At 42.3% G+C, this 24,217-nt stretch overlaps 1 protein-coding gene across 8 annotated transcripts in view; it reads left to right on the top strand.

Moving 5' to 3' along the window:
• The window catches only part of EBF1 (early B-cell factor 1), a 329,738-nt gene that overhangs the window by 236,642 nt on the left and 68,879 nt on the right, over positions 1 to 24,217 (top strand). For 4 of the 8 annotated variants that reach the window (XM_018564143.1, XM_018564141.1, XM_018564144.1 and 1 more), the window contains exons 7-8: positions 239 to 320; positions 15,679 to 15,820. In XM_018564143.1, the coding sequence (XP_018419645.1) occupies positions 239 to 320; positions 15,679 to 15,820 (224 nt within the window). The remainder of the gene's footprint in view (positions 1 to 238; positions 321 to 15,678; positions 15,821 to 24,217) is intronic. The other 4 variants (XM_018564148.1, XM_018564149.1, XM_018564147.1 and 1 more) reach the window with 2 other exon arrangements.

Below are 24,217 nucleotides of genomic sequence, written 5' to 3'. Positions count from 1 at the left end.
ACTAGATTACTACTATGTGTTTTATATCTCCTGGATTTCAGCTTTTAATATTTTTTTTTTTAAATAAATGCTCCTGTGTCACACATAAAATCTACTGTTGGAATTTGAAAGGATGGAAAGGCTTAACCTTTTGTCATATTCCTATATTGTATGTGTGTGTTTTTATATAACATATATAATTTTAATTGCATTGTTTTACGTAATTGTTTTCTCACATTTTCCTATTTTGCATTTGCAGATTCTTCCTAAAATTCTTCCTTAAGTGTAACCAAAACTGCCTGAAGAATGCTGGGAACCCTCGTGACATGCGAAGATTCCAGGTAAGTCAGAAAATGCCTGAAATTGAGTGGAACTTGTATCTCTCCCTATTGTCCCCATTTTGGGCTCTGCAGGGGAGGAGCTTTAAAACTGATCAGTCATAACATTATGACCACTGAGAGGCGATGTGAATAACATTGACTATCAATGGCACCTTTGAACCTGAAACTGATGTGTTGGAAGCAAGAAAAAAAAAAAATGAGCAAGCGTAAGGATTTAGGTGACTTTGAAAAGGGTCAAAGCAACTCCAAAACTGCAGGTCTTGTGGGATGTTCTTGGTCTGCCGTGGTCAGGAGTTTGAGGTGTTGACTTGGTCTCCAGATTCTCCAGATCTCAATCCAATCTTGCATCTGTGTGTTGTGCTGGAAAAACAAGTCCGATCCATGGAAGCCCCACCTCGCAGACCTCGCAGCTTACAGGACTTAAAGCATCTGACACGGAGCCAGATACCACAGCATACCTTCAGAGGTGTTGTGGAGTCCATGCATCTATAGGTCAGGGCTGTTTTAGTGGCAAAAGGGGGATCTACACAATATTTGGTCATAATGTTATGGCTGATCGGTGTATGTCCATGGTATGGCAAGTGTGGATTTGTTTTTTAATTATAGAGAATGGATTTCCCCATTTTGAGCAGGAGATGGGAATGAATACTGCATAAAGCATACCTTTACAAAAATAAAAAACCCCATACCCACCTACACTCTACATTCAGCACCCACCAGTGCTTCCACTTCATTTACTGTCGCTGCTCAGCCCACCTCTGGTGGGTGCCTACAATAAAGAGGGGGATGGGTTTGGGGGGTTTATTTTAATACACATGTCCTTTAAAGAAGCTATTTTTTAACTCTTCCCCTCCCACCAGTGTAACCCCCCTGTAAGCATCCATGGAAATGTCAGTCCACTTACATTCATTTGAGAAATACATTACACAAAATATATTTCTACACTATTATTAAAGGAAAACTATGAGGTGAGTGCTTTGCACTCACCTAATAGCTCTAGCCGACCTGTGACAATGAGACTGTCACAGGTCGGCTCAGTAGATCGAGAGGTGAGCGAACACATACCGGCGTTCGCTCACCTCTCGATCCTGTCACGGCTCTCTGCCGTGACATGGGAGGGGCTGGATTCCCCCCTCCCCGCTCCGATCCGCCAGCGCTGACTGGTGGAACGGACGGGGGAGGTGGCGGGTACAGCTTGCTCTGCCTTTAGATAGGCAGAGCCAGCTGTCCGTCACGCCGGGATCCGCTTCAGCTGCGGCGTCTCAGTACAGCTACAGCTCGCGGTATAGTGAGCCTAGGGTGACGGGAGGACGCTAGTTTGTGTTCTCCCGTTACCCTAAGGAGAACTATGGGGAAAAGACCTAACCCCATAGTTCTCCTTTAAGGTTAATTAGTAGAACCTCAGCAGTGGATTTTTTTTCAGGCAGCTGTTGCCATTTATATACAGTATAGACAACTCTGCTATGCAGTATACATGCTGAGTGTCCCAACCTTGTATGCAAGTGACTGGTAGGAGTTACATTAGAACATTGTTGTGGATTTTATCCCTGCATTCCCCAGTCCTGGAGCACTGACAAGTTACTCCCTAATTCCTTCCTGCACTGGAAGATACAACATATGTTGTCTAAGCTGTAATTCTAGGCAGGGATGGTGTTTACGCCTTGGTTATTGACAAGTCTACAGTCTGCCAATATAAAATTATGTAAACTAGCCAGAATTGTCATTGATTGCATAACTTTACACTATTTATGTACGTCATTTGGATACCATTAAAAACCTGTGTCATGTCACCCAAAACCCACATGGCCACACAAGTGCTGTGTGCAGCGCAGTGGCTACAAAACCCATCATAAATACTACTTGTGCTTAAAAGGAGAAATTATGTAGTTACATAAAGCAAAGTTTAAAAAAAATAAAAAATCCAAGCACCTATCAAGCTCAAACATCATTCATACAAGCACACCTTGCGTTTTTGGAGTAGTTGATCCAACTGAAAGCAGACAATCCTTTTTTAAATGTGGTAACAAAAATTTTGTAAGGAAGAAACTCCTAAAGGCAGTTGGATGAATCCCTGGAATAAAAATGTACTATGTGTTATTAGAATTAGAATTTAACCAATTCTATCACTTGAAAAACAATTCTGAGAAAAAGCAGCCTATAATAGAAGACTTTTACTATGTAATACTTACCTCTCCAGGGGACTGCGAGATCTCACTTCTCAATTTGCAAGATACTCTAAGAGAATCTTCAGGATTTGGATACTTCTAGGCATGTTGGATGTCTCCTGCCTCATGCTTGTGGTTCCATCTGCCAGTTTCTGCATCACTACAGGGCACAGTAGTTATGTAGGTGCTGGCAGGAGGAACCACAACCCTAAGTGTGGGACAAGGCATCCTCCATGTGAAGTTCTGCTGGAGGCTGTAGCTCAGAGAAGTGAAGACTCACCACCTGCTGTAGAGTTGTGATAATAGTCTTTTTTTCTAGGCTGCAATGAAAACATTCTGAGATCCCACACTATTCTCCAAAGCGAATAATGTTTTTCCATTATCCTAAACTGCTTGCCTTGAGATGTTTGAATTTCTTCACATCCTATCCCCTTTTGAGGCCTCCTGGAGTAACAGGGATCAGTTTCCACTATACCTGTGTCCTGTGAGTACCCCAGTGAATTTACACCTTACCCACAGATGAATGACCTCCTAAAGGCAGTAGTATAGCTCAAACGTCTGAGAATTACTATCTTCCCTTTGTCCTTTAGGATTTGACAGTAAGTACAGAAATCTTATTTACATACACTTTAGAGTTGGGTTGTTTTAAGGAAAGCTTTCAACCATTATCTGAAGCCATATCTGTGGGTTATTGCTCACTGTAGCTCTTCACACAGCCTTATTTAATAAGCCTGATAATAGAAACACAAGTGTAGTATGTAGGAATCATGTTCAAATCAAGTTTACAATACATTGTATCTTCGTTTTAACAATGATAATAATTCAGCTTTAAGCGGGAGACATGCAAACCATTCCTTTACTTCCTCGATGGTCAACTGTGCATCCAGAGCCGCTGCATTATAGCACAGGCTAAATATAGAGCCATTTATCTAGCTTGCATCAAGCTGTCTGAAGCTTTTAAGTTGTCGTCATTGCAAGATATGGAAACCATTGCTTTTATAGAATAGGGTAACTACAAACAAAATGGCTCATCCCACCAAAACCCTAAAAGAAATGTTTAGATTTAGATGTTTATTTTCTATTTCTTTGTTATTCTCAGGCTGACACAAAATATAAAAAAATGTTTCATTTTTATTCAGGTAAATACAAAACATTATGCATAGCAATATTTCATATGAACTATTTCCAGTCAGATAGAAAAGCTTTAGGCCTCGTTCACACCAGGCACCGCTTTCTGGCCAGAATGCACTGCATCACATTGCGGCCGGTGTTCTGTCGATAGTAAAAACGTATCGAGTTGTGGGACCTCATGACTTCCGGTTTCCTTAGAACTACGAGTTTTGGGCAAGAAATTTGTTGTGCACGAGCGCCATCCGCGACATTGCCCTATACACATACACCAAAGCAATAAAGTAATAAAATGAAGTGGGATCACAGTAATCAAGCACGTTATTTATCTCCAGTGCCCCACTCAATATGGCCGCCGCTTCAGTGGGGCACCGGAGATAAATAACGTGCTTGATTACTGTGATCCAACTTCATTTTATTACTTTATTGCTGTGGTGCATGTGTATAGAGCAATGCCGCGGATGGCGCTCGTGTAGAAGAAGTTTTGTGTGCAAACCTCGTAGTTGTAAGGAAACCGGAAGTAATGCGGTCCCAGAACTCGATAAGTTCGAACTTTCGATCGATCACCAGCTCACTAAGTTGTGGGGCAGGAGGGAGCGTGGAGGTCCATTAAAGTGAATGGCTCCGTAGCCACGCCCTCCGGCTGCAATGCGATCAGCAGGACGGTAACGCAAGGCACATTATTCCTGCGGTCCAGTCCGGTCAGAACAAAATGCTACAAGCACCACCACGCCCCCTCCTGCCCCCCTGCTCCACAACATAGTGAGCAATGCGATGCCAGAATCGGGCCAGAACGCTCTGTGTCTGGTGTGAACGAGGCCTAAGGCTCAGTTTCACATGTGGTATACACCACTGGTTAGATGAAGTTAAAATTACATACACAGCTCAATACATCAAAGGAGTGACTTATACTCACTTCTTTCCTCTCTATGTCTGTTCTGCTCATACAGAGACCTATGGAGTTTCAGTTTAAAAAAAAGACAGTCACTAAGAGAAAAGCTCCTGTTGTTCTATCCCTAGGAGCAGTTAAAAACGTTCAAAGTAAAAAAAGTAAAATACAATTGACCCAAAGTTATTACAGTGTCCCTTTAAAGTCCAACTTCATCTTTTTTGGGGTGGGGGTGGTGCATAAAAAGCTGATTTGGGCTTTAATGGCTGTATTGTTTCACACTAAAATGGATGTGAAATAACAACCACAATTCTAAAGTAGCATCAGATTTTATTGGCTGTAGCTAGCTTAATAGCCGTCACCTTCGCGCCACTCCTTGTAGACGTTTCCATGCGTACTCAGTCACTTAAGATAATTCATTTAGTGCAGTTAATGAAACAGTGAACTACAACAACAAAAAAAAGGATATTTTATTTGAGAGGCAATCGAAGCAGGTACTGCTAGACTTAATTTGCATGACATCATCTGCAGTCCATTTAATATCCATTTTACATCCTCATGACATGTAAAGTGCTCGCAGTTTGGCGAAGTTTCAAACAGCATGCACTTTTACAAATTGAAGAGTTAGAGTGTAAAATGAATGAATATTTGGTGGGATTCTAACAGTGCTACACCCTAATAAAGAACTACAACATATCTGTCCAGGAAATAATCCCGGAACAAAAAACGGCTCCGTCCTTCTGGCGAGAAAAGCAGATGAAGTCATTGTCAGGGGAGAACTGTGATCTCTATGACAAGTAATAAATACCTTATACTAATACATTACTTAGCTTGCATGCACTTAAAGTCTGAGTAAACTTTTAGTTTGAATTAGCTAAATACATTACAGGTACATCAAAACAAAAGGTCTTCAAAGTCTAGCAGTCCCTTTTCTTTAATAAGCAGCCACAGCAGCACAGAGAAGAAGCTTTGTTCTCAGTGTGGATGCAGGCCAACAGCCCCCCAGCTGAGTCAGCAATAGAGCTCTACAATCAATGAGGACCATAAGCCTTGTCAATTGGAGAGCTCTAGGACTGACTCAGTAGTGGGTGTGTTGGAACTCTGCAGAGAGATCACTGCTTCTACAGATAGAGCAATGGTCCTTCTCTGCAGTATTCTGGCAAGATACAGGCTTGTCTACTAAGGCTGTGGCTGCTTTCTAAAGAAAAGGAACTGTAAGACATTGAACACCTTTTGTTTTGGTGCACTTTGCACACCTTTTGTTTTTATGCACTTGGAATGTACTATATATAGTTTAGTTTCGTAGTTGAATTAAACCGAAAGTTGAGGTGGACTTTAACATGAAAAAATATATCTGATGCTAGGTCCAAATTGCTTTCATTGTTAATTGTTTATTATCCAGCTGCACATTTGTCAGCAGAAGTGAGGTGGGAGAACGCGTTCTGTTGGAGAGCCAGTACTATTAGTCTACGGTTGTCACTATGAAAGGTGGTCTATCTGTTTCATGCACTGATTAATGTTGTTCTATATTAGAAGCATGCTCTGGCTTTTAATCTAGATTACTATCACGCCACTGGCGTACCTGTATAATTACAAGTAAATAGCCATTGTTATTAGATCCGTGTCACCCAGCTGGCATGCCAGGCGAGTGTTCTTGGCAGCCAAAGATCTGTATAGGTAAGTGGCAGAAACATGCAAAGAGGGTGCTGATCTCTGGACCTGTAACGACATTCTGTCAGGAGTGCCATCTTCACAGCACCGCCGTCTCACCACGTGTAAACAGAGATTGCTTAATTACGCAGGTCATGTCAATTACAGTGACCTTTGCATTTTCCCGGAATTAATCACATTCTCCTGGGCTCAGGAAATACTCACAGCTTCACTAGCAGTGCCATTAAGTCAGCAGTCCCAGATAATTCCATAATAAATGATTTAGAAGGTTAGAACAAATACAAGCAGCCTCAGAAATGGCTTGCTGCTTTCTTTTGTATTACAACAGGAGAAAAAGCCCAGTGTCTCTCTGATCTTGAGACTAATGACCTGTTTATTACAAGGAGGTATCATAGAGCAGTTTTCTACACACAGGGTATGTCACTTTATTGTTTGTTAAAGGCAGCAATATTCACTGGTGGACTGGTGGCATCCAAGAGGCTTATGATTGCAATTTTGTAGGGCCCCATTTGCTGCCAGGCCCCATAAACACATTTTAATATAGCTGAAAACTATTCGGCGTTATACTTTATAAAATAAAGACGATGAGCGCATTACAATTAGGAAAGTTGTACAAGGAGAGTGATGTGTAGAACATAGTGGAAACCAAGTAGTCTTACATTCCAGTATGCTTTTCCACATTTGCCTTCAGACATGTCCTCCTATGCCAGTGATGGCGAACCTTTTTGAACTCGAGTGCCCAAACTGCGACGCAAAATCAATTTATTTACCTCAAAGTGCCAGTGCTGAAAATAAGTTTAGTACTGTATTGCAGTTCGGGCGCTCGGGTTTAAGAAACGTTCAACATCACTGCCTTAGGCCCCAATTCACACCAAGCGACATACCTTTCAAGCGGGGCCGGGATAGCGCGACTGTTCGGGGCGACGTTCCAGCAAAGATCGCGCGACCTTCACCGTCGGGCTGCATTCAAAAATAGAAAAATTGCGCGTCATCCGCTGGAAAAAGGGTCCTGCTGAAGCAACAGCGACGAGCGACATGGAGCTGTACATTAGAACAGCTCCATTGAATAACATTGGCCGGCGACTTCTCGCGATAATGGGCGAAATAGCGGGATTTTACGCAGTGTGGAGTGCAAAATAGGGAAACATGCATATTCAAACATTTATACACTTAATAAAACACATACACACTTAATGAAACACACACATTACACTAACACAGAACTACTAATAAAAATGAATAAATGAAACATTGCCCCCTCTCCTGTTTAGCTGTTTTGCAGGGAGGTGGGCTGCATCCCTGGGGTCTCTCATCTCTGCATCTCTCATGGGGGGGGGGGCCCTACACTGTCCCCACTCAGCACCTGTCTCTGTTCTACATACGCTGTCCCCACTCAGCACCTCTCTTCTCTCATACTCTGTTCCCACTCAGTACCTCTCTCTCTGCTCTCATACACTGTCCCCACTCAGCACTTGCCTCTCTACTCTTCTATACTGTCCCCACTCAGCAATTATCTCTGCTCTCCTACGCTGTCCCCACTAAGCACTTGCCGCTGCTCTTCTATACTGTCCCCACTCAGCACTTGTCTCTGTTCTACATACACTGTCCCCACTCAGCACATCTCACTGCTCTCATACACTGTCCCCCCTCAGCACTTGTCTCTGCTCTGCCTACACTGTCCCCACTCAGCACCTGCCGCTGCTCTTCTACACTGTCCCCACTCAGCACCTGTCTCTGCTCTCATACACTATCCTGATTGAGCACTTGTCTCTGTTCTCATATACTGTCCTTATTGATCACCAGTCTCTGCTCTCTTATACTGTGCTTGCTTGTCACCAGTCTCTGCTCTCTTACACAGTTCTTACTCAACACATGATTCTTCTCTCCTATACTATCACCTCTCAGCCCCTGTGTCTCTGCTCTCCTACCCTATCCCCATTCAGCCCCTGTGTCTCTGCACTCCTTTGCTCTTCCCACTCCTTTAAACCTGAAACTTTACATTTTAAGTCCACAGCTTTAAAGTGTCTGGGGAAGGTGGGGGTTAATGCATACAAGATGAGATGAAAAATGGTCATCATTGGCTTTGAAGAACAACATCAATTATACTATTGGCTAATCACCTTATTTATATAAATTGTCAGGGCCACGTTAAAAAAAATGCAGTCCACCGGCCAGCAGTCTAAGAGCTTCCGTACTCTGGCTGTAAGTCTGTATATCCCCATAGCAGATTTTGGGTGCAAAGTATGGCTGGGAAACATTTCTGGATCTCGTGAACGTTCTGTGTTGGATTCCTCTGCAGACATGCAGCTTTATCACAAAACAACAGGCTGGCATTAAGAGCAAATAATTATAAATACTGACACAGCAACATGCGTTCTGTCTGTAAATATAACCATCTGTTTCACCCCACCATGCTGCTCGCTGGTTTTATGTAATTCTCCTATAGTGGTGTGGTGTGGTGGAGTGCTTCAGAATGTTCATGTGCTGGCTTAGTAAAAAGACAAAAATAGTAATTTAACTACGGGACGTAAAGATGGACTAACTCCTACATATGAAAGAGTTGTTTTATCTGCCATAGGATCTATGTTTCTGTCCATCCGGTACTGAAATTTAAACAGCTCTGCCACACCACAGAATAGAGATGTTAAAAAATTATGAAAAAAGGCTACAGATATATGTTAACGCTTGCACATACTTATATGATATCTTGGCCTGCATATACTATATTCTGTATATAAGTATAGCTCATGTAGTAAAAAGGCACATCGCTGGAATCTGCTTGCTATTGGTAACAGTCTTTCCTTCATGCTAGCTTTTAAAAAAGTGGTGCCTTTGGTGCACCAGCAACTGTACTATATTGGGTTATATTTTTACACGGCCACTAAATCTAAAACAAATGGAAATGAGTAATAATGCACCAATTGCTACTTAATACTGTTATGGAAACCCTATAGCAATGCTTAGGATCTGAATTATGACTGAGGGGGATGATATCTGTGCAGCGTGCATTGAATTCTGGATGAATGATGACGGAAGGGATTGTGACTGACAGATCTCAAAGCGAGGTCATGAACTCCAGCTCAAAGTATGCCGGGATTGTGATAAGAGCTCCATGTAACCGTACCAGTGACTAAAACATAAATGATGTCATTGCCTCTTACTCATCGTGTGCTGTGGTATGTTCTCCAGTGGGCTGTATGGAAACTGACATTCATCTGTACTTCAAATGGACACTAAAATCTGTTAGAGTCGCTGATAATTGCCAGCAGTTTTAAAGTGCACCTGTAATTTTTGCAGCAAATTATGTGCTGCAGTTAAGTGCAATGGGAATGCTGAGCGATAAGGGTGACATACAGCCCTGTCTACCCTACCATTAATGTGTTATAAGAACAACAATGGGTAAAGATATCCTGTTCTGAACAGCTGTCATTTTAGGAACCAGTGCGGCATGGAATCTATCCACCTTTGCTATAGTTGTAGTCCAGAACACAATTTCGTCAGTATATAAGCCCTGAAGAAGGGGAAGCGTTGAGCCCTGGAAACACAGTGGCTTTTCAAAGTGAATACACTTTTTGATGGACTGTCTTAATTAGTGTGGCACTCTCATCCTTCTAACACTCGAGAAACTTTTTCTATGGGTCCTTCATAATACCTCTGTTGATAGAGAGCAGCTTCTAGAGACACAACGCCCCCGGATCAAGGACCAGCTCAGTTCTCCTATTCTACACACAGATTTCCCATAACATTAAGTCAGCCCATATGTGACAGTTGTAAAAAGGTTGAGGTGTGGAAGAGTTTGGTATCTGGGACTCATAATTTGCATACTGGAAGTACTGAAGCCAAAGGATCAGCCAGAGAACTAACATTTCCAGAAGAGATGGTAGCACTTACAATCACTAAACCTTTCATCATTGCAACTACTTTCTGACATAGGGGGTCGGAGAAAGGAACCAGCACACTGCAGGGGAAATTGGCATCCAACACTCCCAGAACTTTTGGTTTATTAAGAGCAAGGGTAGCCAAACTTCGGCCCTCCAGCTGTGGTGAAATGTCAGATCCCATCATGCATCTGCCTCTGGGATTATTGTCTGTGGCTGTCAGAGCCTCGGAATGCCTCAAAGGATTTGTAGTTGCACCACAGCTGGAGGACCGAAGTTTGGCTACCCCTGATTTAGAGACATGATGGGGTCTCTTAAAGGTACCAAAATATTTTTGTCACTTACTATTTCAGTGAACAATGCAATATATCTTGATAATAATACAATTTAAACGCTAAGTGCACATTTTTTTACCATGTTTCATGTTACACCCATATTTAGGTTGTGACATTAGACATGGTCAGATCGCAGGCCCCCTTCCACCCTACCACTTACCTGAATTGCCAGGTTCTTCTCCCCGCAGGCTTTTCACGGCTGTGTGGGCAGAGCATGAGTGGCAGGATCTTTGAATGGAGAAACTACAAGTACCATCAGTCACCGCAGCAGAGGGATTTTTAGATTCAGTGGAATACAAGTGTGGTGACATGGGACCAGGGCTGGCACTCGTGTAAGGCTGCATAGGCAGGCGCCTGAGGGTGCCGGGTGGGGGGAGGGAACATGTGTAGGCATAAAATCCTTGCACTGGCCCTGGGCCCCCTCTGCTTTATGTCCGCCTCGCTCTAGTACATTTTTAAGTATAGTTTGCATTTTTTTTTCATTATGGGTGTAAGTGGGGGCCTCAAGTTTCAGTTTTGCCTAAAGCCTCACAATGTCTAGAGCCACCTCTGCCCGTACTACGAACATGGATGGAGGAACAGTCTATAGGAGCCAGAGCACTGCATTTGGCAGCTCCAGCTACAAATCCTATAAGGCGTTGCAAGATTCTCACAGCCACAGGCATGACTCCCAGACTTGTAGTACCACGACAGCTGGAGTGCCGAGGTGCCTACCCCTGCTTTAGATAATCATATTTCAAAAAGGAGTCAAAAACCCTTTATTTACAAATTACTCTAGGCTACATTTGTTTCTTCATATGTGTCCTAAAAAAAAATAGAAAGTCATATAGCATTAACGAGAAATAAACAACAAAATAGTTTTAGTTTACAAAGAAAAATGGATGTCAAAATCTGTTTTTATCCAGCATAACGAACAGTTAATATACAGAATGTCAGCATGGATCACGAAGTGGCAAAAGGTGAGAAAACAGGCCTCACATTCAGACGTGGGGTCAGAACGATGACCTCACAAGCGTGTCACTCCTTCACGTGGCACTCCATCCAAAGAACAGTTACAATGATAGATTTACAAAGAGACCCGGGAAGGATGCCAGAACAAGACAAAGTATTTTTTTTTTTCTAATCCAGTGTTGGCAGCTAAAACATGAGGTAACTGATCCATTAGTCCTAGTCTATTGGTCTCTCTCCCTCTCTCATATCTCAAGTGAGGTGATTCTAATTAAATGAATCTGCATGTCAATCTATCGGTGATCAATCAAACGAAGCCCGCATGCCCTCCCTCCTCGGCAGCTGGGAGCTGGCGGCTGACATGAGCTGATAATGGAGGAAAAAGTGCACTGTCTAGCAAAGTTAATTAGTCAACATAATAGGTGGATTATAGAGGGGACTGAGGAAATGGCAAGGCTGCGTGTGTTAGTACAAAAGTGCCAGACAAGGTTGCAATTAACAGACAATAATTATATTTGGGTGTAAAATGAATAAACACATCTCAGAGGGCCTTCACAGAGAATACAAAAGGAGAAGTAGGAAGCAAGTGGGTAGGCCTCAGCCCTTTATCAAAGTATTTTATGTCATGGGTCCAAATGTCAGATTTACTCAAGATTCACCATTAATTCACAGACAAATTGTCTACCTGATCTATAACGTACATTTGCCAGTCTACTTTTAAGTTGTTTATTTTAAGATGTTTATTTTTCGGCTTTTTTTGGAATTTGTTTTTAAATACAATACAATACCGTACTATACAGCACTGTGACATTATTACAATGTTACAACAACAACTCCCTAATAAATGGGTGGGAGCAATAACAAAAGACATAGGGGCTGATTTATAAATCTTCCTCCCAGTGTACAACCGAGTGAATGTGTTACTGCCAAGGAGCATAGGAACTTCCTATGCTCTTCTGCTCAATCTGGTGGTGGTAATGGCCTGCTGGATGGAGGATTTATAGATCAGCCCCAGGGATGGATTTCCCACAAGGCCACGGGGTGGCAGGGAGTAAAGGGGCGGGGGCAGTTTTTGGGGAACCTGGCCTTGGAGGAGCAGAGAGAGTAAATCCAGCCCTGATCAGCCCTATAGACTGCCTTTTACTTACCTCTGATCAGTAGGCCACATGGTCCAAGAGCTGGGACCTACACCAGGTGGCACTTTGATCTTCTTCTGAAACATCACAGGCAGCATGGCTCAGCGGATACAAAACTTTTTTCCATAGGCCCTAATGGAAAAGCTGTCTATATGCAAACCTGCAGATTGTTGGCTTTTCCAGTAAGGCCTATGGTGAAAAGGCCTTGAATGATTACTGCATGGTCCCGCTAGTACTGAGCATGAATGTGAACACAAATAAATGGATTACAGCAATGAAAATGATATCCCTTTGTAATGGAAGGGCGGAAGTAGCTATAAACTCGGGGCAGTGATTTGACCGCTATGGGATCTGTAAGATACAAGGAGCCAGCACCAATATATTATATAAGGCTTTACAGAGTGTATAGAACCACAGCAGTCCATGCTGCCAAGGGAGCAAATAGTCTAATGCCCTAATTGTAGTCATACAAGTGCACATTCTAAGGCCATGAATCAGTATAATTATGGGTTGTGGGAGGAAACCAGTTGCCCCCCACTGGATACACACAAAATGCAAAATAAAAATTCTTAAATATTGTCTTTCTGGTGTGATATAAACTAAAGACTTCACCATGTATGCCGACAGTGTGGGATTTAACTCTCTGGTATCCTCCACAAACTGATATATCAGTTAGGCTATGTTCAAATGGGCTATTGAAAGGGACCCTTGGTTTGTGGTTTTGACTCCTTCTAAGTGAGTCTAGAGTTTATGGATTGTATTATCATTATTATTATTATTATTACTATTATTTATATAGCACCAACAATATACGCAGCAATTTAGATACTGTACATTCACATCAGTCTGGAGCTTACAGTCTCAAGTTCCCTAACTCACATGCATACTAGGGCTGGCTTAGACAGGAGTCAATTAACCTACCGGCCTGTCTTTGGAATGTGGAGGAAACAAGGGTAAAACTACAAAAGCACCGGGAAAGCATGTAAACTCAATGGAGATCGTGCCCTTGGATTCGAACCAAGGACCCCCAATGCTATAAGAAACCACTACTAACCACTGCATTGCCCATAGTAGGAGTGGTTTTGGATTGTTACCCCTGGGCATTGGTACACACTTAGGTCCCTTGGTGGCCTGCCTTCATAAGAACCTTTGGCGAACACTGCTCTAATAACATGAAAGCACCACTTCATCCAATTCTTGTTTGAGCATAGACCTTTAGGTGCACCTTGCCTTTAACAAGTGTGTAGGAAATAAATCATGACTTCTATAAATGGAGAATTGGAGAAAGAAAAAGTGAAGGCCTCTGGGTTTCTTCAGGGCTTTTCCTCAGACTCATCATGCACAATAATTGTCTTATGTGTACATAGATTAGGCCATATTGTCAGCTCACACTTCACCAACCAAAGCACATTTTTTATCTTTATAAAGTATTTAGAAGGACCATTGTCGCCGGGGTAATTTACAGACAGACTATAAGAACGCTTGGCATTTTTATTTCGCTTATTTTCAGTGTAATCTGTTTCATTGTTGAGTTATTCTTTATTAGGTGTCAACCCCTAAAACAATTTTGCTTCATTAACTATTTAAAATAAACCAGGATAAGTCGCATTTTATGTCAAAGAATGAAATAGATGACAGGAAGCAATGTGTTTCCCACAAACCAGACTGCTCACTTCAAAACCATTAAAAATTAAAGAGACTTCTGAGGTGGCTGTTTTTTTTGTGCGCCAGTGACATTTTGTCTGAAAGCCCTTATAAGCAATTTCAACTAGCCTTTGCGCACTGTAAGCTCCCTATTTACAACATTGTCCTTTAGAATTTTTACACTGCACAAAAAGAAAAAAAAGTTGACATATTTACAAACGGTTTTCACAGGGTTCCAGTTGAAGAAGTGCCCAGTAAGAAAGTTTGCTGAGATTCTGTAAAGTATTGTTGAGCCTAAAATTTTGTATTACTCCATAGCGGACAATCAGTCTGTCGGGAACTGTCCTCTTCCAGTGAAGATTCGAATCTGGTTTGTTGTAGTGAGGGCACTACAGACAGTGCTTATTTTATACTTTTTATGAGGCCAGTTCATCTTTACAGTTGCGGGTAGTATTTAGTGTAAAACCTAATGGACATGCATTCAATTCATTTGTTACAGTTTATTAGGTTTAGACATACGTGTACAGAAATTTTAATCATTTTAGGCTTATATAAGACTTAAAGCAGTCATAAAAACTGGGTGAAGTTGTGTAAATAATTGGAAATGTTTCATTAAACAGCAAGCCCACCTAAAACGAATATTATAATTATAGTTAATAACTAATCGGCTTAGCCAACCCTTGGCTTTCTTTTATGTCTTGGATGCTCCAATAGTGATATAATTTCTGACTTTCTGTGCATCTGGGGGTTTCAGGCATTCCCGCCTAACTTGGTGGTGTTTCACTCTCCTGTTGCAATTTCCATAATGTAAAATGAATAGGATGTGCAGCAGGGAAATAGGGAGCCCCTCATAATCGTCACAGCAGATGTGTAGACCTCAGAGATCTCACCAATAGGGTTGACCTTCAGGTTTAAGTCAACCATGAGTTAGACCCGAACTCAGGTAGTTTCCAGTTTGGAAACTACTTTTGCAGCACACTAATGTGGCTATATGCCACTATTGCAACCAGTTACCAACCATACACTGCCTGGCCTTTGAACTGTGGTCAGGTGGCTTGGAAGGTCCAATAAAAGGGGGTTTCTTATAGGGCAGTCCCCTCCTTATAAAACGCAGGGCTCCCAGCAGCCTTTTGTTAGTTTGTGTAAATGCTTGGAATAGATAGGGATAGCTGACAGAGTGTTGTCTGCAGTGAGATATAGTTGCTGTTATACAGTGCTGCTAACAACCTTCAAACCTGTGTCCAGGCTGGACCTCTGGTCCGAGTTTGCACCTACAGCCAGTCTGCTGTCAGTGGGCAGTTTTGTAACAGAGGGATGAATCCGCCTGTCCATTGACACAGTTGACTGGCTCACTTTTATAAAAAATGTTGTGACCACCCTGTCTTTTTGCCTAGTTTTTTCCTAGAACAGTGAAATGTGCTTCATTTTTCTTTAACATGGTGTGTAAGAAAAAAACAGTGTTATATGCTGATTCATTTTTTTGGGGTTCATATTTACACACAGAAGTCCCATCCTCCCTTTACCTGCATCTCCATGTACTAACAGTATCCATGTCTTCTTGCAGGTCGTTGTATCTACTACCATAAATGTGGATGGACATGTGCTAGCAGTGTCAGATAATATGTTTGTACATAATAATTCCAAGCACGGAAGAAGAGCACGCAGGTTGGATCCTTCGGATGGGACACCATCCTATCTGGAACATGGTAAAATTTTATTATTTCTTATATCATTAATGCATTTATCATTTGTTTGGTAGACACTTGCGACAGACCAATTGGAGGCTCCATGCTGCTAGTATAACCAAAAAGCCAATATCCCGATCTATATTAGCGCTCAGCACTTAGTGTTCTTTTTAGGTTTAACTCTGGTTTAAGCAAATATTGTCAAAATACAAGAGGCATGTGCATGTTTTTATTTCTTGCAGATGAGTGCAGTAGTCCACAGTGAAACTTTGAATATGTAGGAGCTTCCTTTAATAAGGACCAGTCACTGCTGCTTATTGTGCAGGGTGACTGGTCTTGTATCCACCCCCACTCCCCACCAGTTATCTGCAGACAGCCTGTAGTGGATGGGTCCGCTGGTTCCCTCTGCTCTCTGCACAAACTATATGTAGCACAGTGATGACATCATTACTACATTTATAAGGAAATAACTGGGTTAGCAAAGCATTTCTTACTCAAAAGGTGGATTTATATTTTTTGTGGCTATTGAGGAATATATTTAATTACATTTTTTGCCCGGAGTTCAGCTTTAAAGTGACACTGAACTCAGGAGTTAAATCTTAAAAATGCATTCAAGTACCTCAACTATTAACAAGAATGTAGCTTATTTGTGTATCACTCGGCTGTAGACCCTCAAATCATCTCTGAAGTCTTGTTGCCACTGTACTTCCTTCCGGAGGGTGGCTACCTTTGTTCCCCATGGTCCCTGCGTGTGTGCTGTAAAGTAGCCGCTCCAAGTTCATTCCTATGATGTACTAAAATCTCAATACAAATTAGTAAACGAAACGTGAGATTGTATTCCATCACAGGAGTGAGCTTGGAGCGGCGGCTACTTTACAACACACAAAGGGACCATGGGGAACAAAGGTAGCCACCCTCCGGAAGGAAGTACAGTGGCAACAAGACTTCAGAGATGATTTGAGGGTCTACAGCCGAGTGATACACAAATAAAATACATCTTTGTTAATAGTTAAGGTACTTGAATGCATTTTTAAGGTTTAACTCCTGTGTTAAGTGTCACTTTAAGGCTTGTTGGGAAAACTCCCAGCTGGACTTAATTTTTCCTTAAGTTAGGATTTTATTTAAAAAAAGAATAAATAAATACTTTGACTGGCTGCCACCAGCAACTCCCTTGCCTGACATTTTCCCCATTAAAAACACTCAAACATCAGGTGTGTGGACATCTATTTGCAGAGATGTCCACTTTTTGTTACCCCATTGTATTGTGTTTAGGACAAAACTGGTGAGAGTATGAATTCAGCGCTGAAGGTGTTTGAAAGTGATAATTAAATGGCAACGATTTATATGAATAATTTGCACCTACCCCCTTCATACCTTCATACCCTTAGGCTCTAGTATTAAATGTCTGTGTAAAAATATGATCTTGCTCGGCCAGAGATTAATAGAGAACCCAGTTGGCATATTTAAGCCACATCAGATTTTTCATAATAACATATAACAGTTTTACCTCTAGGGTGGCTCAGCCCCCAAAGCTGTCAATCAATAGTTAAAAATTTGAATAGGCTTGGCAGACAGTTGTTGCCATTCATTGCCAATATGGTCTCCCTGCCAGTGCCCAGGACGTTTGATGCATACACTAGGGCCAATTGTCTGCCAGGTTGTCTAGTCCAAGATTGTACTGCATTGAAGCTGGTCTAAAAGAAAAAACCAGAATGGGCAGCTTGTGGGCATATTCATGCCCTTATTTAATAGGAAAACTCTAGATGATAAATGTAGTTAAATTTAATTTATTTGGTACATGTTTCCAGCAATACATTATTTAGAATATATGCATATATGGTATGCCTGGAGTTCAGCTGTTATGATTCAATACAGCCAAACTGGCTTTTCTGTTTTTGGCACCATTAAAGGATCATTTAGGGATGAGCAGGGTAGTTGAAAAGGAACTTAGAAGAAAAGTCACCAAAACTCAGCCATTCAAGATGCAAATATAATCTTGTTTATTGTGATTATGTCACATACTGTAAGTATTTATGCCGACGTTCCAGGACCACATAGGGTCTCTTTCTCAAGGTGACATAGTGACCAAGGAGCTAGGAAAAGGAGCTTTTTTTAAGCCTCAAAAGCCATTTAAAGCACACTGCACACTTTAAAGAAAACACCAAAAAACACCTTTATTTTACCTTAACCAAAATGGCAACATTTTGCCAAAATCACATGATTGACATTAAATTTCACTCACAATTTTCCTCATCCCAGCTAACAGTTTGCAATATTTTTGCGGACTTTTGTTGGCAAGAACTTGTTCTTGAGTTCCTGTGTCCGCCTACCTGCTCTATCCATTGCAAGTGGGTCCCACTCTACCTTCTGGTTGCTTTATCTCTATTTTGATTATGGAAAATAAAAAAGGAGGGGTTGGGAACACCAAAATCATGGCAGGGAGGTCTCACCATTGAGGACCAAGCAAATGGTGACATATAAAAGGGTTTTAAAGGCAAAATTCAGCAAATACAAAAGTGCATTAACAACTATATATATACTGTATATATATGTATACATACTGTATATATTCTGTACAGTATATATATTCACATACCCAAGAGAATAAACCACAAGCTTAACAGAAATGCAGGGAAGAGACACAGCAAAAAAGAGGAACTGGCAATTAAACCCATTCTCAAGGCAAAGAGATATGGCCTTTGGCTGTCCGCAAAACAGCTGCCTTTGTGTGGGTGACAGGTACACTTTAATAAACCTATACAATGCCTCGCTCTGTTATTAGCGTTACACTGCGTACATCGGCATGAATACAATAACAATAAAGAAAGCCATACAGCTCATTTACACCCAGCGTAGCATCAGTTTCTCATCCTGGTCCCTAGTGACTAAAGGCTTTAGTCTCAGACTGGGATAGCTCAGGACCCCTCAGTGCTGTCGGCTGCAGCACATTATTATTCAATGATTGAATATGCTACAAGGAAAAGCGGGGAAGTTGTCACCCTGACAGCATTCTGGGGAGAAGTGACTAAATTACTTTATGTACCATTAGTGCTAGCAGCTACGCCGAACTCTCATCCAGTGTTTATGCAAATGCAAGTGAGCACACTCAAGAGGTCCTGGCAGGCAAAGTGGAGACAGACAAGATGTTAAATGCTGCTCTCTTTTAAATGGCCGCTTCAATTTATTTCTGTGCCTTGCGCTCGAGCCTTACTCTATGCGTTCGATGTCAATTTGTTTACATCAAGCAAATCTTTTCTGGTGCCATTAAAGATCCCTTTCAAGAGATGGACAAAGAGAACGAAATTAGTTAAATGAAAATAAAATATTGCATAATAATATTATGCATTTTGAATTTCAGCTAGCAGGTTGGGCTATAAGCCCATTTTTACTTTCCAGCTTCACGTTACCTCCTGTTGTTTACAGAGCACAGTAGCTCAAGCTGAAATGTATACTCATAAAAGTAAGTGTGTCAGTACCTGCATATGGCTCTGTCCAAAATGACAGAAACCTGCCTAAAAAGGTATGTTCCGCTGCTCTGTTCTCTGCTCAGGTAACCATTGTTTAGTTTTTATGCATTAGCACAGATTTAAAGCCTGTGCTGACAGATTCTGGGCTTGATGGCATCAATCTGACATCAGTTTGCGGCACTTCTAAAATCATTCTGAATTCTTTGACAGGTTGAATTGAACAAAAGCCCATCGACACAGACCCTAATACCTTACTCTATGGTTCCTCAACAGATGGTGGCCCAGCCCTCTACTCTCCAGTGCTGGAATGTGGAGGGGTGGCAGCACCCATCCTGAGGATGTGGTGGCTGAAGTGCAGATGTAATAACATCAGTGCAGCACACAATTTGTAATTTCCGAGCACCCTCACAAACCGTATGTTTGTTCTCAACTCTGTGCCATGTCCCTCCACTGTATTATGCTGATTTTCAGTAGAGCAATAGAAATAGTCCACCCCAGGCACTGAAAGCTCCTGTTGCACCAAAACTTCACTTTCATATACATATTGACGCACATAATTGCATTACGAGACACTTTGGGGATCATTTATAAAGCATCTGCCCACGCAATCTACAGCCAATCTGATTTTCCATAATTTTAAAAATTTCTCTAATGTGCAACCATGGCAACAGTACTTTTTGTAAAGGATGTGCTAAATATCCCATCTCTCTTATGATTATTATTATTATTAGTATTCAGGATTTATATAGAGCCAACAGTTTGTGCAGTGCAATATAAAGAGGACATTACAGTTACAATACAAATCAAGACAAGATGGTCAGGATGTGATTGGCTTAGTATAGGAGCTTGTATGGTGCTTTAGGTGAAATTATAGGCATTCTTTGCAAATGGACTATTTAACAATGGTGGGATAGTTTTAGAATATTTAGATGTAAAGGGATACTGGGAGGCTGCAGCTTTTTTTATTGCAACTCTAAGACTGATCATGTGATAATAGTGAAGGCAGACCGCTCCACTTCCCAGTTGGTTTTGGAAAATGCTGGCAAAGTTTACATCAGTATTTACAGAACATAAGCAGGTACAAAAACAAAAAAAAGTGTGCAAAAATCATTGTAAGGAAAATATAGTTCACCTGGAGACAACTTTTATCCTCAATAACACGCCTCCTCAATATGCAAATGAGCTACACAGGTAAACTTGACAACCAGAATCATTACGTTCTTTTTGTTGTGGCTTTCCTCTAGGGAGGAGAAGGAAGAAAATATGTAAATTCCAGCATCTATAGGACATGTTTTTTTCTTTTAAGCGCAGATCTGTTATTTTTTCTTTTTACTACAGATCATTCATTTGTTACATTCACAGCGCCATCTAGGGACAGAAGCAAAGATTTTCACACCTAGGGGAACAAGGGATGCCAAGATTCATCATTTTTGAATGCCTTAAAGGGTAATTGACAAAGCTGTGGCTTTGGCTCGCATTGGTTGCAGGAGACCCATCGGTTCAGTCGGACCGAAGGGCTGCTGTACTGGCTATTTACTATAGCCCATACAACAGCTGAAGGCGGCCGAGCGGCTCAGCCAAACTGAAGGCATATGCTTCGGCTCGGCTAATCCTGTGATAGGAAAACAGCTTTCATATATGCATTTTTGTGTATTTAGCTGTTTGATTTGAGTTCAGCTTTAACAATTAAAATAAGTCAAATAAGTGTAGGTTCTCTTTGACAATCACAGGGGGCAGTTGGTGGGCAACTTACTTTGCTGCCACACAGTGAGTGTATTGCAGTAGAGTGATCTTTAAAAAGTCCCATGGGGTCATGCCACTGGAAACATAGGATAATGGAAAAACAGAATGGAGAAAAACATTTTTTTGGACTCCTGCCTGGAGTCTCTTGGGGTCTGTGTATAAGCTGGAATCGAATCCCGTATCCACCCAAAGACTAGAATGAGAGAGTTCCTCATCAGCTGCATGTGTTTATTTGTGCCTTTGTCACACACTCTATACGAACACATGGCAAGCAGTGGGAGAAGAATGTATATACATATGTGGTTTCAGGGAAGTGTATCATATGTTCTAATTTGATACATAATTGTATTACTCAGGTTTAAGCTGAATTTCGGGTTTCGTAAAAAAAAACACAATTTAATCCAGCAATATATAAAAATGTAAAATGCATTCATGTTTACACATTAGTGACATACACACTTGTAGGCAGGGACAGCATTCTGAGCCAATCAGAGAGCTACTTATTTGTACAGTCCTGTCAGTCGACAGTATAAACATGCTTACAGGAGTGGACAGGTGGAGTATACAGAGGATAGGGACATGCCCCCGCCCCAGGCCTGGTCACCAAGCTATGCGTGGAGGAGGGAGGGAAGAGAGAGGGAGGAACTTCCATGCCCCCCACTTGCTTGTCACTGATTGGGCATCTAGATGGCTGCCGCCAGTGTTTTTTTTTGATTGGATGGCTTGGACCAATGGTGCTATGCCATTGGTGTAAACCATCCACACAGCTCAAGCCTCTTATTCCAAATCAGAGGCTATTGTAGCTCTGACCCCACTGTGTTAGGAAGCCCACTGCTGTGTAATCTAAAATAGCTGTCAAAAGCCTTGATGAAGCGTCGCCTGTAATTAACAGGAGGCACTCTGTCCATGACAGAGGCTTCCCCCGCTGATGGAGGGGGCAGGGGTGGAATGGGTGGCGGGGGTTACATTGTGCATGTGCAGGGAAACGGTCCATAACATTTATAGCTGTTCGCCTATTCACTTCAGGCTGATATATCGGCTGAAATCAGCCATACATCCTGTGGCTTCGCGTGGCTTCGGGTCGGCCGAACCTCCGGCAGGCTACTCGCTACTCCGGCAGGCTACTGGATCGGGTAAGCCGAACCTCCGGCAGGCTACTTGCTGCTGTTTGGTCTATTCTTATAGATGCCGAACAGCAGCCAAATGCCGCTGAGCGGTCCCTCTGTGGTACCGAGCAGAACAGAAAAATAGTTTCAAAAGTAGTTAAAAAAAATAGAAAACGATTGTGTGGAGCTAGCAATGACAGCTAGCTCCGCCCAACAGGTTTCCATTGGCCGGCGGTTCTGCTGCCGTCAAAAAAAAAAAGTCTCCCGCTCCCGGCCGCCCAGGAGAAACACTGCTTTTTCTTTTGTTAGCCAGGGACGCTGATCTCTCTGCAAGTGGCCGGAGCCAGCTGTAAGATCACGGCTGGCTCCGCCCAGCTGTCAGAAGCAGGCTGTCGGCCGGCCAATGGCAGGCCGCTCGGCCAGCTTCGGCTTTCAGCGTGGCTCAGCCGAGCCGAGGCATATGCCTTTGGCTCAACTGAGCCACTCGGCCAAGTTCGGGAGCTGTACGGGCAATAGTGAATAGCCCGTAGGGCAGCCCTTCGGTTCTACTGAACCGAAGGGGTAATGGGGCCGAAGCTAGCCGAAGGATCGGCCGAAGCTACAGCTAGATCCTTCGGCTGCTTCGTGAATAGACCCCCATGTGACAAATCTGTATTTTTGCTAAATTAAATTATGAAAATAAACACACCATGTCAATTGTATGCGTCATTTGTTCACGTATATCACCTATATCTGTAGGCAATGTTTAGATTGATATTTAATGTTTGTTTTTGGGCCGTACCTTATTTGTGGCAGCTTTGAGATCCATAATCATGCAACGTCAAAGCATCTATGAACTAACAACATACAGTACACCCAATGGAGTCTAGGATTAGTATTACGGCCGTATCCTTGTGAATGCCGCCTGCAGTGTACAACAAGAGTAGTACATGGATTGAAGAGTGGGTTAATCCTATCACAAGAAATCTTATGTGACCATCTGGATAATCCTGAGCTCAGCATCAATGCCTGTGAAAGACAAGACGGAGGCCAAGATTAACACCAGCACTTTTAAGGAGGGCTGTTCACTTCTGAGCTGCCTGTTCATACATTGTATGGCCAATGTTGTCTGTCTGTAGCTGCGTACTGCAGATTATCCACACTCTGTTATGTCTGCCAGTTGCCGACTATCCCACCAACTGTTCTCCGTGGCAAAAGAAAAAGCATGTATCTAAACTACAGTTTATTTCTATGTCCCGATAAAATACGCTACTTTAACCAATAATTATTTGTCTAGTAATTCCAAGCTCCCTGGGTTTCTTTTTAGATACCTGCACATACCTTTCCTGTTACCGACCAATCTCAGGCTGTTCTGACAGGCAAAGCGCCCTACTGATTGCACCTCTGTAGTTCTTGCAAGGCAAAGGGAAGATGGGGGTGTCAGATCATTGTACAGAGACTTCTGCTCTCACACAGAGCAATATATCCCTGCTATTGGAGTCTTCTGATAGGGGAGGGGGAACAATTGAAGAAAAAATACAGTAAGACAAATGGCATTTTCCAATTGGGCTTCAACCTAACCCATAACGCAGAAAAAACTTCCTTTGCCTTCTAAGACTAAGGCCTTGTTCACACCAAGCGCGGAGCAGGTGCAGAGCAGTTACAGACCGGAGCAAAACTGCGTCCAATGGTATTTTTAGCTCCAGTTCACATCGCAGCGTTCAGTTCCAGAGCAGGTCCAGAGCAGGTAAAAAAACTGCAGCAGGCGCTATTTTACCTGCTCTGGAACGCATGCAAACGCATGGAACGCACTGAAAGCCCATTTTAAACAAACAAAAAAAAGATTTTTTTTTCTTACCAAAAACAGCCCGGAACACATCAAAAGCGCGGCACAACCCACTGCAGTGCGTGTGCAGAAACTCATGCAGATCTGCTCTGCATGTGGTGTGAACAAGGCCTAATCCTTCTTTACTCATGTCACATATACTCCCCCTTACAAACACTGCAGCTCACAGTGGGAGGGTTTCTGCAATACAGGCAGTGCTGTCAATCCAGAAAGCAATTGTCAGGACAGGGTGTGTTTTCCCCCGGTTCTGATTAACAAGTTACAAGCTTGTGAATCT

The sequence above is a fragment of the Nanorana parkeri genome, unplaced genomic scaffold (genome assembly GCF_000935625.1).
Source record: "Nanorana parkeri isolate BGI_ZX_2015 unplaced genomic scaffold, ASM93562v1 scaffold729, whole genome shotgun sequence".
NCBI classification, from domain to species: domain Eukaryota; kingdom Metazoa; phylum Chordata; class Amphibia; order Anura; family Dicroglossidae; genus Nanorana; species Nanorana parkeri.
Note: the sequence above shows the minus strand (reverse complement) of the source record. Positions and strands in the feature narration are given on the sequence as shown.